This window comes from Vanellus vanellus (genome assembly GCF_965231255.1).
Source record: "Vanellus vanellus genome assembly, chromosome: 24".
NCBI classification, from domain to species: Eukaryota; Metazoa; Chordata; class Aves; order Charadriiformes; family Charadriidae; genus Vanellus; species Vanellus vanellus.
This window is the reverse complement of record NC_138929.1, coordinates 6,836,648-6,850,265: the sequence shown is the minus strand read 5'-3', so window position 1 is coordinate 6,850,265 and position 13,618 is coordinate 6,836,648. Positions and strand designations below refer to the sequence as shown.

The 13,618-nt window shown below is 53.4% G+C and overlaps 1 protein-coding gene across 1 annotated transcript; it reads left to right on the top strand.

The window, feature by feature from the left end:
* Positions 1–11,241: 11,241 nt before the first annotated feature.
* LOC309681211 (olfactory receptor 6F1-like) lies at positions 11,242–12,070 on the top strand (the record flags this gene model as incomplete). Its single annotated transcript, XM_082495048.1, is given in 2 exon segments — positions 11,242–11,952; positions 11,954–12,070. Coding segments are annotated over 2 exon segments (828 nt in total).
* Positions 12,071–13,618: the final 1,548 nt, after the last annotated feature.

Genomic DNA, 13,618 nt, shown 5'->3' with positions numbered 1-13,618 from the left:
TGGCCTTCTGAGCTGGCATCACTCCAGTAATTAGACCAGGGTGGCCTGCCACCATGCCTGCTTTTGTCAGCTTCCACCACAGGTGCTCTCCAGGGCCAGCTCTTTGCTTTCCAAAACAGACTAAGCATAACAAGAGACGTATACACAGAGGGACAAACCGGAGCCCAGAACTGCAGCCACCAGCAGGATTCTGTTGGGCAGAGAAACCAGAGGAACTCGAGGATAGAGGGGTCCTCCCAGCACAGCACTGGTGAGACACCAGAGCTGGAGGAAAGACATGAACATCGAGGGATCAGCTCAAGGGGTTGACCAGGGAATCTTATCCAGTACCTGGCTGATGTGTATTGCTCACATGTTGAGGGTTTCCCTGATCCCCACATGCAGGACCAGGAAAACATTTTTGTTCCTGGGCTTCTTGGGCGAGGAGGTAAAGACACTGGAGCATCTATGTCTCTCCCCAAGAGCCCTCTTCTCCACCAGTGGTCGTTGGTGGACGCTGAGGAAAGAGTAAGAGGTGGACAAGCAGGTGAGGTACTTCTCCTGAGCACTCTCTGCTGCGTCCGGGCGACCGGTACACGCCCCGGGGCGCAGGGCCTTGGCGGGCCCGTTGCCGATGCCGGGGCCGGGCGGGGCCGGGCGGGGCCGGGCGGGAAAAGGCGGACCCGACGGACAGAGCGGCAGCGCCCCCTGGCGGGCCCGCCCGGGGCTGTCCCCCCAACCCCGACACACGCCCGGCCCCGCCCACGGTGGTTCGTGCCCGGCCGCAGCCCCGGCTCCTCTCCCCGTGGCTCCCAGGGCGCAGTAATACACCGCCGCGTCCCCGCGCCGGGGCCGGGCGAGCCACAGGCCGCTGGACCGGCGGTCTGCCGCCACCCACAGCCGCCCCGACGGGTTCCGCACTGCTTTGGAGCCTTGAAGAGTGTGCATGAGATATGCGGGGCCTCGGCCCGGGAGCTGACGGAACCAGTAGATGTAGTCATAAGACTGTATATTGGGGTGTGAGCAGTTGATGCTGATGCCAATGCCCTCGGTGGTCTCTGCCGACGGCTCCTGCTGCACCTGGGCTCTGCCCGCAGCCACTGTCAAGAGAGGAGAAGGACATGCCAAAGATCACCACAGATCACCTATCTCTGATGGCTCTTTCCCCAGAGAAATGTTTAGAAAGAGTAGCAGTAAAAGAGTACCAGTCCGGAATGGATGGGGACATGTACCCAAGATCCTCATGTGGGTGCGTGGAGGGAGGCAAAAAGGTCTGGGAGGCTTTTTGTTACAGATTAATAGAGAGACAGAATGAAAGTCAGGTGCATGGACGGATGGAGGGGGAGGGAGAGGGGACAGGAGAGTCGGGTGTGTTCCAGGGAAGGACGATGGGCTGAATTCGGAAGAAGAATAAATGCTGAAATCACAGGGAGATGCGTGGGTGTATGGAATAAGGGCACGGTGCAGGAAAACAAACTTGTGCCTACAGGTGTGAAGGAAATCAGAGGGGGAGGTGAGAGAGGCATCTCGGAGTAGGAAGAGGGGCTGGGGATGTTAGATGCATGGAGAGATGGGTGAAAAGAGGGATGGGTTCATGGATGAAGAAAGCAAGAGTAGACAGGGAGAGGGGCTGTTACAGTGAAGGAGAGAGGGCTATAGTCGGGGCAGTAATAACTGCGGAATGCAGAGGGGAAGCAGAGGGTGTGTAGGAAAAGAGGCGTCTATGCAAACAGGCTCGTACCGACAGACGAGATGGACTAATGGGGAGAATAGGAAGAGGGGACTCGGAGGGCCCAGCAAGGGGCACAAAGGGTGGGAGAGATACAGGAGGGGGAAATACCCGTTGAAGAAGGAGAGGGCAGAGGTGGCGCTGAGCTCCCCGGGGAAGAGCCCGGACACAGCCCCGGCCCCCATCCAGCCCCGCCAGCCCCACGCACCCAGGAGCAGCGCGGCCAGCCCCGCCAGCCCTGCGCCCCGGCCCCGCCGCATCCCGCCGCTCCGCCGCCCGCGCCTCGCTGTCCCCCGCCAGCCCCGGCTCTCTGCTCCGGCCGCTCCGCCTCCTCACTTCGACGACACCTCCCCTCCCCTCCCCTCCCCTTCTCTCCTTTCCGCCGCCAGCTCCGCCCCGGAGCTCAGCTCTGCACCGCCGGTGGGGCCGGGCCGGGAGCTGAGCGGGCCTGGTCGGGTGTTGCAGCTGCCCGCGGACAAGGCATCCCAAAACCACACCGACCCCGCCCCGGGGTCGCCGTCCCAGTGGCCCGGGAAGGGCCGGCAGCGGCCCCGGGAAGAGCGGCTGGCAGCGCGCAGCGAGCAGGAAGGCGGTGCCGCGGCAGAGCCCGGCCGGAGCCGAGCTGCCCGCAGCGACACTGCGGGTGCGGGAGTGCGGGCAGAGGCTGTCCCCGGCCCGGGCACCTCGGCCACGGCCACGCCGTTGCCCTGTAAGGAGCCAAGGGGCAACGAGAACGGCCCAACACCGGGGCATGGTGGGAAGTTTGGGCCGTTAAGTGCTGGCTGTTTTGACAGTGCTCTTATTTTCTCGAAATGTCTCCTTGGAAACTTGGACATTCAAATCTAGGTCTGGAAGGAAAGAGCCCGGGGTTCTGATGGATGCTCTCAGCCATCAATGGCAAAGAAAAAGTAAGCTGTCTTCTCTCCCCAGCTGTCATCATGACTCACAAGTCCATGGTCCTCCCTCCTCTAACTCAGTCCTCAGGTGTCTCACGTAGAGAGTTGTAAGTCCTCTGAACAGGAGCTGTGTCTCACAGTTATCACCCATTCTATTCTCTGGGTGTTATCTACAGACATGCTGGGAGTTCCCAGTTTCCCACTGTTCATGGAAACATTAAGCAGCATTGGTCCTACTACTGATCCCTACTACTACTACTAGACCCCTCTGATAAGTGTCAGTCAGCTGGGCTTTGCACCAAGAGCACAACTCTCTGAGCTTGGTAGTCCAGCCCATTTTCCACCCACCTTATCACTCAACCCATTTGCCACCAATTTGGTCATAAAGGCAGCACAAGAGAGGTTGTCAAAGGTCTTGCTAAATTCAGGTACACCCCTCCCCTGCCCTTCCCATCTCCACAGGGCCTGTTACCTCCTGAGAAAGCAATGAGCTTGGCCCTTGGCTACACTAGAGCCTCAGCTCAGAAACAGCAGCTCCATGGAGAGGGGAATGTGCCCTGGCTGAGCTCTCCCAGCACAGCTCCCTGGCACTCATCTCACAAAGGTGTCAAAAGGGAAGGGTGAGGCCCTCGGCTGTACTACTCCAAGCTGGATGGGAGCTCAGGCTGACCAATATTGAGGAGGGCAGATGGGCTTAGAAAATTTCCCCCACTGTGCACAGCCCTTGTCAGAAAGAGGGTCTATACTGGACAACCCTGTGGGACAGCAGCTGGCTGTGGGGGATGTGGTCTTGAATCCAACATCCCTTCCCTCCCAGGGGCAGTTGCTGGGCACTTGGAGTGAGATTCCAATGTGGGGCATGAAGGTCCTTGTTGACTCAAGTCCAAAGCAGTCACCAGTTCTTTGGCTTTCTTGTGCAAGCCACATAGTCTGACCTTCCACTCACAGCACCGCGACGTCAGGCTTCAGGTTCCTCTCATTCAGTACCTGTTTGATTCAATTCCTCAGCCCCTGCCTGACATGGCATCAGGTTGGTGGGCTGCACAAGTCCGTTTGGCAGTGACATGGCCATGAGAGGGGGATGAGTCCCAAACCAGACACCACCAGCACTGCATTGGCAACATATGCACTCAGGGATGGCCAGCACGAGGTGGGCAGGATTGCTCAGCCTTCCTCTTGCCCAGAGCAACCCGCATCCTTTGAACTCTCTGGTGATGGAGACAGCAGCTGTGTCCTGTCCTGGAGAGGCAGGAAGCAGGGACTGCCAGCCATGCTGAGGCACTCCCAGTAGTGTTATGCTGAATTCAACTAAGGATGCAAAGTGGACTGAAACCATCCTTGGTGGGGCCTGAAATAGGCAGTAGTGGAGTGTGAGCTCTGCAGAGGCAGGAGAAGGAGGGCTCAGGAGACAGGGGCTGCATTTCAGGGCCTCTTCCCTGGACAGGTCTCCAGCAGGCTGATACCATCACTACTCAGCTGCACTCGGGCTCCTTCTGACCCTGGGAACCTGCTGCTCTGTGGTGCTCAGGGACAGAGCAGTAGACAGTGTCCCTGCCAGAACCAGCACATTCCCTCTAGATTACTGACACACAAGGACGGACACACACACAGGCTCAGGCACACTGGTGTGGAATCGTGCACAAATTTGTGCTCCTGTGTGTATTCTCAGAAACCTGGCTGCTTACAAGTACACAAAAGGGAAGAACACACATAGGAAGAGCAAGAACTATGGATTCTGCTGAGGACCCCTGGGGACTGGGCAGTGTTAGGCAGGATGGCATCAAAATCTAGCAGCACAACACATAAATCTGGGGAAGCAGCAAGAAGTGACCATTGAGGTGAGCTGAGGAGGGAAGGGAAGAGAAGGACATGACAGGTCCTCATGCACAGGAGCCCATTGTGTCCAGCTGAGGAAGGCTGGAGGTTCTTCCTGAGAGTGACGCTTCAAACAGTCCAAGAAGGGTGACCCAGGTTAATCTCACATGCCTGCTCTGTACCCTTCCAGCACTTAAAATGATGCTTCTGCCTATACTGCTGCATTCCTGCCCTGCAAATCCTGGGGCCTTTCATCCCCGTGCTCAAAAGAAGCCTTCATTTTGGAATGGGCATGGCACAAGTCTGGAAATGAAAAGGCAGCAGTGTTGTGAACCAAAGCACAGCCCATATCATTAGCTGTGATGGTCTGTGTTTAAGATGAGCTTGTCAGGAAATTGTTACCTCTGCAAAGGGTGTCTCTGGTCCTGTGGCCATGAAGGGCAGGTATAAAAGCCAGCCCAAGCCCCTGCTCCCTCATCCACTTCTCTTGCCTGCTTCTCCTTGGGAACCAGGTGAGTCTTGGGCACCTTCTCCTTCTCTTCCACAGAGAGATCTCTCCTCGATGGACCTCTCAGCTGATATTGTCTGTCTCCTGTCCTGTGGTTTTTATCTTCTTGTCATGATAGAGGGAAGTGAGGAGAAGTTTTGCTTAGAGTGAGGCTGGGACGTGGCAGTGGGTGCTTTTGGTTTATGCAGTAGGAGACACATTGTGCAGACTGGTCTGCACTTCATAGGGTGTTTAAGACTGTGTGTCTCCTGGCTGAGCTTCCAGCTCCCCACTCAGTAGTGGCCTTGTCTCCTTTGTGACAGGGTGACAGGGCTGGTCCTCATCCACCCTTGTGCTCTGCTTCCTCCCTGCTCCTCTCCCAGGTGCACCTGCAGCCCAGAGACATGTCCTGCTACAACCAGTGCCTGCCATGCCGGCCCTGCGGCCCAACCCCGCTGGCCAACAGCTGCAATGAGCCCTGTGTCAGGCAGTGCCAGAACTCCACTGTCGTCATTGAGCCCCCTCCCGTGGTGGTGACCCTGCCGGGACCCATCCTCAGCTCCTTCCCACAGAACACCATTGTGGGATCCTCCACCTCTGCTGCTGTTGGCAGCATCCTCAGCTGTGATGGAGTGCCCATCACCTCTGGGTGCTGTGACCTCTCTGGCATTTCCAGCCGCTACAGTGGCAGAAGGTGCCTCCTCTGATCAAGATGTTGGGCAAGCCCCAGGGAGACACCGTGAGGAACTCAAAACATGGTGCTGGGCAAAGGATCAAGATTTGGAATGTGTTTGCAGTATCCCTGAATGGCTTTGTCTTTTTCTCCCTCTTCTTTGCTTGCTTCGCTTCTCCTTGGCAGCAAGGTCTCACCACGGCAGACCTGGTGGGGTACATTTGTCTCCTCTATGCCCCTCTATGGGGCACACAGACATCATGCAAAATCTTCCCCATGGCCACGAACTGCACAGTCTCAGCTGCCGCCAGGGCTCCATGAACTGGCAACCTCCACCTGGAGTGACTTTGTTTCCCTCTTTTCACTCATTAAAGTTCTGCTGCATTCAAGCCTGGCCTCCGTGTGCTCCTTCCCACTGTGGACACTCCCCACACTGCCAAAGGAACAGGGGTTCCTCTGGGTTGGAAGTGGGTGAGGGCACAAGGAGACCCTTCTCCATTCACAGAGGAGTGGATGGCTGGGACAGCCAGCAGAGGCTCCTCTTTTGAGCACCATGCCTTGGAGCTGAGGAAGATATCCTGGGCTGCTCTGCTGCCAGTGACCATCAGGTCTTGCCCTGCTGTGTCTCTGCCTACAAATACCCAGAAAGGCAGGAGGCCCTGAGGGGTCATCAGCCCCATAAGGTCTTGAGGAAGGGCATTCCTTTTGCTATGGCCAGAGCTGCTGTGGGGTGACAGGGGGTGGTTGTGGGGCTCCAGAAGGTGATTTGCTGTGCAGAATGGCAAGAGTGGTAAAGCAGGGACTAGCTCTTGGGATGGCCCATAGCTACTACTCCACCTTCCTCCCCCTTCCACCACCCAATCTAGTGGTCATGGCCTGCACGCATGGTTGGGAATACCTGGGAAAAGTCACCCATGCTGCTGCATGCTCTGGGGGTGGAAATTGGAGCTAAGGATGTGGGAGCTGAGGGCAGTCAGCACAGAAATGGGGACAGAGAAACAGTGTATTTCTGAGGGAGATCAAATGGCTCTGATACACACCATGCAGGAGACTGTGAACATGAGCAAGGACGAGGTCACTAGGTTCCCATGCAAGAGCTCTGAACCATTGACTGCTTCGTTTGTCCTCCCAGAGTCTGTGCTCAGGAATTGGCTGTCATTCTGGTGGAAGAGGATTTTCTTTACATGTAAATCTCACCATTCCTGATCAGTGGAAATGTCTCTTGGCAGCTGCGACAGTCTCATATCCTATTTCCTGTATGAAAATTCAGGTGTCTTGACAAAAGTGTACAAGTGGAAGGATGGAAATCCCCACACCCATGTCCTCCATCAAGAGGGATTAAGGCTCATGAAGCATATCTCTGAATGACTGAAGGCCACAAGCTGTGTGAGGGAGTTTCACTTGCATCTCTGAAATCTTTTTTCCCTCGTCATACTATTAATAACCATCATCAACAGCAGCACAGGTGGACTTCCCAACCCCATTGCACTAAACCTTGTAATAAGCAGGAGGGACCTCAGATCCTTCACAATGATGATACCATCTGCAGTCATCCTTGTAGGGAAGGAAAGGGTGGCATTTCTTCTGACAGACGACTAAGTCGTTTGGCCAAAGCAGTACCAGAGCGCTGCTACTGGTTCTTGGCATGACCTCCAGTTTGGCTGTGCAACCAAGGAGATCTGGGAAAGGGCACTGTTGCCAGAGGGTGTGCTTCCCATTTCACTGCTGGGGCCTGTTTCTATGGCCCACGTGTCTTCACCTACGTGGAAGCCCCCTCAGAAGGGTCACTAGGCAAAGCAGTGCCCGTTCTTTACATTGATCCGTGATTCTCACTCCTCTGCTCAACCCCTTGATTTACACCCTAAGAAACAAGAATGCGAAAGCTGCTCTGAGCAGGTTCAAGATCTGGTGCTTGTTCATGTGAAGGAAAAAACTGGCAGGATGCTTTGGCCCTCAACTAAAGGGCACTGTGCATTGAGGAGCTAGTGATCCATGTGCCAGTTAACCTAGTGAGGCTCACGCCTCTGCTGTGCTCTGCTACACGCAGAGCTTGGCCTTCAGAGCTGTGTTGTGCTGCTCAAGTCCCTTGGGCAGAGGACAAACTCAGCCACTCGATTGGAACCGATGCGCCTGTAGGCAGCTCCTGGTCAGTGCCAGTGATTGCACTGCCTGGGTGTCCTTGCCTGTATCTAAATGTACAGTACGAGGTTCTCATGTGAACTTTGTTTCTGTTTGACAGCAGAAATGATGAATTGAGCTGGCTTATTTTATGAAAATCTTCTAAAAGCTTGACAGACCAAAATGGGGTAAGCCTTTCATGGGCATGACCTGCGTGGGGTGCTGTGCCCTTATTGGACATGCCTAGTCGACAGCACATAGCTTAGGGTTCCTAGCATCTGGAGGATGTAGGATCGTCTCTACTGCCTTCTCGTTCTTCATGGTTTTAGTCTAAGAAGTGGGATTTTAAACAGTACCTTACAGAGCCTCCGTATTTTTCTTATGGGAATCAAAACAAACCAGCAGCTTCTGGTTCAAAACATTTGGTGTAGTTGGGAGGTCCCAGTGGGAAATGCCTTTGCAGAGAAAGCTCAGTGAAGAAGAGATAGACCAAATGCCTGGCTGGCTCCACACAGTCATGGGGGGTTGTCACAAGATACTTGGCCTCGGTGATTTTTCTGGTGAATTGGGAAAGTGAGGAGGAACTAGCTGATTGTCACAGCCCACCTGAATTATTCACTTCTTTCAAAGGGAAGGAAAACTTGTGCTGTGTTTGGTTGTTACTGCCATACTTGGAGTGGACATGAGGATGTTTGGAGCTGAAGCGCTGGCCTCATGTGAGATGCAGGCGCAGAAGCTCAAAGGGGTCTGGGCAGCAAATGTGCGGGGCAGAGCAAGGGCACATGGCATGGTATCCCCCCTTCCATGCAAACCAGCCCAGGGAAGGGACATTCCCTCTTCAGCATAGGGGCAGGTATGGGGACGGGGACAGGCATGGGCAGGAATGAACCTTTGTGTTCTTCTTGTAACACTGTGGAGCCAGCATAAGAAGGAATGGGTTTTGACTCTGCTAGGTATCGGGTCAGAAATAAACCTAATTCATGGAAATCTGCCCCATTATACAAGGAGTAACATGATGAATATCAACAGAATCACGGTGAGGGAGGCATGGAACAATTGTCTCCAAAAGTCTTTCTAACCTTGCAGCCAGGAGGGGTCCCACCGCTTACAGCTTGGGGTGGGCTCTGAGAGTGCCCTGATATATATCACAGCCTGTGATCCATTAGCAGGAAAGACTTTTAATATCCAGTGGGTGAAAAGTTTCCTCCCATATCTGCTCAAGTCGCAGTGGGGTGGATTGTGCCCCCCATGTTGTGTGGTTCCCTCCCCCCACGGCTGTAGCCTCAGAGCAGGACTGGCTGCCCCACAACATGCTGACACCTCTCCAACTAGTAAGCCATTGTTAGAAGCTGGGGTTGTCCAGCAGACATATGGACTTTCAGGAATCCTGCTTGATCTGTAAAGAAAGCTGTGTTGCCTCAGGGGAATGGGCACAGTCCCCTGCCTTCCCAGCGGACTGTCCCAGCACTAGGAGGAGTGCAGCCGGTCCCTCAGGTGTGTGAGGTCCCTTTACTCTGGTGACCACCTCCTGACTGCACCTACCCAGCAGGATGTTGAGGATGCACAGGGAAATCTTGTGGGTGCTACAAGAGAGCACAGCTGGGAAATGAGTCTGTAGAAAGCACAAGAAGCCACTGCCAAAAGTGCACAGAGCACTGCACAATGGCAATGGTGTATTTGCATGCAGGCAAAGCCACGTCCCCACCAAACCAGGGCAGGACAAAACAGTCCAAATGGGATTAATCGGTATGATCAACCCTCATCTGGAGCCTCACCTCACTTCTGCAACACACAAGTAACTGGACTGTTTAGAGATCTCTGCACCACCATGGTTTTATGGGGCATGGGAGAAGAGGGACAGGACATCTCTGGTACTTCCAGCAATAATATCATGGCTATTCTAGGCTGGTTCTCCTTGCTTTACCTGCCTGTGATGTATTGACCTTGATTGGCCACCAGGTGTCCACCCAGTTGTGCTGTAACTCCCCCTCCATCAACAGGACAGGACTTACACTGTAGGTGCTGCTTCATTCCCAGAGAGTTTGTGGGGAGGCTCAGGGATGTGGTAGGCCTGAGGGGAAGCCATACCAATGACAACTGAGGAGAAACAGGCATCGAGTATATCATCCCTTTTCCTGTTGTTTGTCACTAGGACCCTAAGCAATAAGCGGATATCTATTTGTGTTCCAAGCACCCTCATGCCATGGTTAAACCCCATATCCACGTCCAAGGTACTCAAGGACAGATGGATAGCAGGGAGGAAGCTTTGTGTGGGTGAATGGGCTCAAACTGGGCACTTCCTCCTCGCACCAAGCACAGATCAGGCTCCTCTCAACCACGTTGACACCCTGGACATGGGACTTGCAGAAGATGCATCTGTGAAGTTCAGCACCTGTACGGTGTTCCTTGACAGCTTAGAAAGCCTCTCTTTGGGTGTGAGACTTCTTCACTAGCTCTAGATGCCTAGAGCTCAAGACTTGTGTGTGTTTGTGTGTCTGTGTGTGTGTTGTCTAAGCCAGCTGTGTAGTCTACATTGAGTGTCAGCTGAAGAAAAATAGGTGCTTGTAAGGCACAGATTGCCTGATGGGTATGAGAGAAGATGAACTGAGTCTTCACAGTGCCGATTTCTCTCCACTGATCGTCAATGGAGCAAAGATATGTAGCTCACCTGGAGACACTGGCTCTGGAGAGACAGGAGAACAATTTCCCCCTACTCATGTCTTGTCTGACTTTGCGCTTAGATCTTTACTTGCATCTTCACTCCCGTAAAGACTGAAGACTTAGGCCTTAACTGTGGTTAGGGGCTCGGAAATGAGGTAGGTGAATCCCTTACCTTACTCGCACTGTATTCCGCTGTCCACAGTCGCCTTTAGCTATCTCCCACCCTGGAGGTTTCAAGACCACTTTAATATCCAGCACCAAATACTTGACATTTCCAGTCTCTTGAGACATGGCTACTTCAGACACCTCCCACATGTCAGCAACTGGCCACACTTTAGAGAACTGTCTTGCTGTTCTGTAATTGGCCTGTGTGAAGAGAGAGCCCTATGTATTATGTTTTGGGGTTGGGATGGGAATACTGTTGACAGCGCACTAATGTTTTTGGCTGTTGCGAAGCAGTCGAGGCCTTTTCCACTCCTCATACCCACCCACCAGTGAGTGGGCTGGGAGTGCACCAAAGGTCAGGAGGAGACACAGTCAGGACAGCTGACACCAACTGAACAAAGGAATATTCCATGCCGTATTACATCACACTTGGTATATAAACCTGGGGGAAGAAGAAGGAAGGCGGGGCGGGGAGGGTTAGGAGGGCATTCAGAGTTATGGGTTTTGTTCTCCCATTAGACATGATGTTTCCTGGAAATAGCTGAGTGCCTGCCTGCTGATGGGAAGTAGTGAATGAAATCCTTGTTTTCTTTTGCTTGTGTGCACAGCTTTTGCTTTACTTATTAAACTGTCTTTATCTCAACCCAGGAGTTTTCTCACTCTTACTCTTCTTACCCTCTCCCCCATCCCATCTGAGAAGCAGACGTCAGTGGAGGAAATGGACGTATTTGCAAAACCTTCCCCTGCTGAGATATGGAAGAAAGCAAATATACAAGGCCACGAGTCCATGAGAAACGATTGGTATTTCAGGGTCTCCCTTCTGGTGGTATTTGCACTGACGTACTCCCTGACAGTAACAGGCACTGCATCCATCATAGCCCCTGTGTGGATGAACAGCAACCTCCATACCCCAAGTACTTTTATCCTCTGGAATGTCTCCTTCCTGGAGATCTGGTACACTATGGGTGTTGTTCCCAAAGCTGTAGGAGTCATGCTGGGGACTAATCACACCATCTCTTTCCATGTCGGCTTCCCCCAGCTGTTCCTTCTTCTCTCTCTAGGCTCCACTGAGTGTTTTCTCCTGTCTGTCATGGCCCATGACTGCTACTTAGCCATACACTACCCCTTGAGATACAGCTCCCTCATGAACAGTGTCCTCTCTGCTCAGTTGGTGCTGAGCTCCTCGTTGGGAGGCTTTCTGGCCATCCCTCTGCTGGTCTTTCTGACACGCAGGCTGATGATCTGTGGGCCAGATGTCATCAGTCATTTCCACTGTGATATAGATTCCTGCCTTGCCCTCTCCTGCAGTGACACATGGCCTGTGGAGCTAGTGACCTTCCTCGTCTCCATAATTGTTCTGCTGGCCACCTGGTATGGCTGTATCATGTTTGTCTACACCAAGCCACTGGTGCAGAACTCTCTGGATCTGGAACAAAGTCCTGAATACCTTTCACAAATCTGTAACTCCTTTGCTGAACCCCTTCATTTACACCCTTAGGAACAAAGAAGTGAAGCAAGCTCTGGGGTGGCCTTTCCAGAAAAAGTAAAGCGGCTTTTCAAAGGGCCTCAGTGAGACCACAGAGATTCACCCCCTTCCTCCCATCATGTCTACCCTGCACAAGTTCCTCACCAAAGTGTAAGTGCACCAGGGCATCACAGGGAGTGAGAAGACACCAGTTCCCCACTGAGCTCATCTCACTCACCTCACAGCCATCTTAGGCTGGGCTGAGCCTCGATTCTAATGCTCCCACCTCCCTCTCTTCCCTCCTGGGTACACTCAGGATGTCTCACAGTGCTCTAAAGACCAGTGCTTCAAAAGGCTCACAAACCCCATGCAGAAACACTTCTCTCATGAAACGCTAGAGCAGTGGTCCTCCCACAGGTTTGTAGTTCCAGTTCATGGAGTTCTTCATGCTGTCAGGGATTTGTCTGAGTCCCCTAAAGAAGTCCCAGCAGGTGGCTCACTGCTTTGGGAAATGGGCATGTATTTCTCTGTTTAGGCTGATATTTTCTGGATGCATCTATGCCCCATCCTTGCAGCTGTTTCACAGACTCATGCTCTGATTCAAGATGAAATTTGGCAATGTCTGGTATGTCTACCTATAGCCACTATTCCTGGCATAAGACAGCCAACAGTGTACACACTCCCCTTCCTTTCTCTATCCAGTGTCTGAAAGTACTTTTAAATTTTAAATTAAAAATATGTATATTCTTATACTTTACACTACACCTATCTGGGCATTTCCACATCTAAAACCCCACAGCAGTCTTTCACAGTCCATTGTTCCACCCATTTGGGGCTTTGTTGTGGAAACACTTTAATGTGATTGGCAAAGTCCCCAACCTGCAGAGCTGTCAAGTGCTGGCTGGGCACCAACTCTCTCTTTACACTCACTGGGAGGACATCAGCACTTCCAAAGGGCACTTGCTTTTCCCCCTTCCTACAATTTTCATTTCAGAAGAGATGCATCACGTTCTTAAAGCTCTTCTTTCTTCAACCTGACAGGGAAGGGAGTCCATGGGACCACTTCAGAAGGAGGAGGCATCAACATGGCAGACACACCTTGATGGAGAGTGTGGGACTGATTTCAATGAGTGTCAAGCTCTCCAAATGGGTTGACCGAGTCAGGACTGAATGTCTCCTCCTCACTTCTCGGAGCAGTGCTGCTTCTGGAGGCAATTCTCCTGTATCCATCTGTCCTGGGGCACTTGGCTTTTAGACCTCCAGCCGGGCCCAGGCACCAGTGCCCGAGGACAGGCTGATGCCCACCCTTGTCAGCTGTGCCCTCTTTCTCTGTGGCATTTGGGAAAATACCTGGGACAGTCCACTGAGGCTGGAGAAAGAGCCTGAGCCTATCCTCCAGTATCCATCAATGCTCGGCATTCCTTGCTTTTGGGGGAGAACTGTGTCTGTGGGTGCTGCCCGCAGGACTGGAGAGCAACCAAAAGCAGGACCTGAAATGTCCCCAGGACATGAGACACAGCAGAGTGCAGGACAATGAGCCCCGCCAGCCCTGCGCCCCGGCCCCGCCGCATCCCGCCGCTCCGCCGCCCGCGCCTCGCTGCCCCCCGCCAGCACCGGCTCTCTGCTCCGG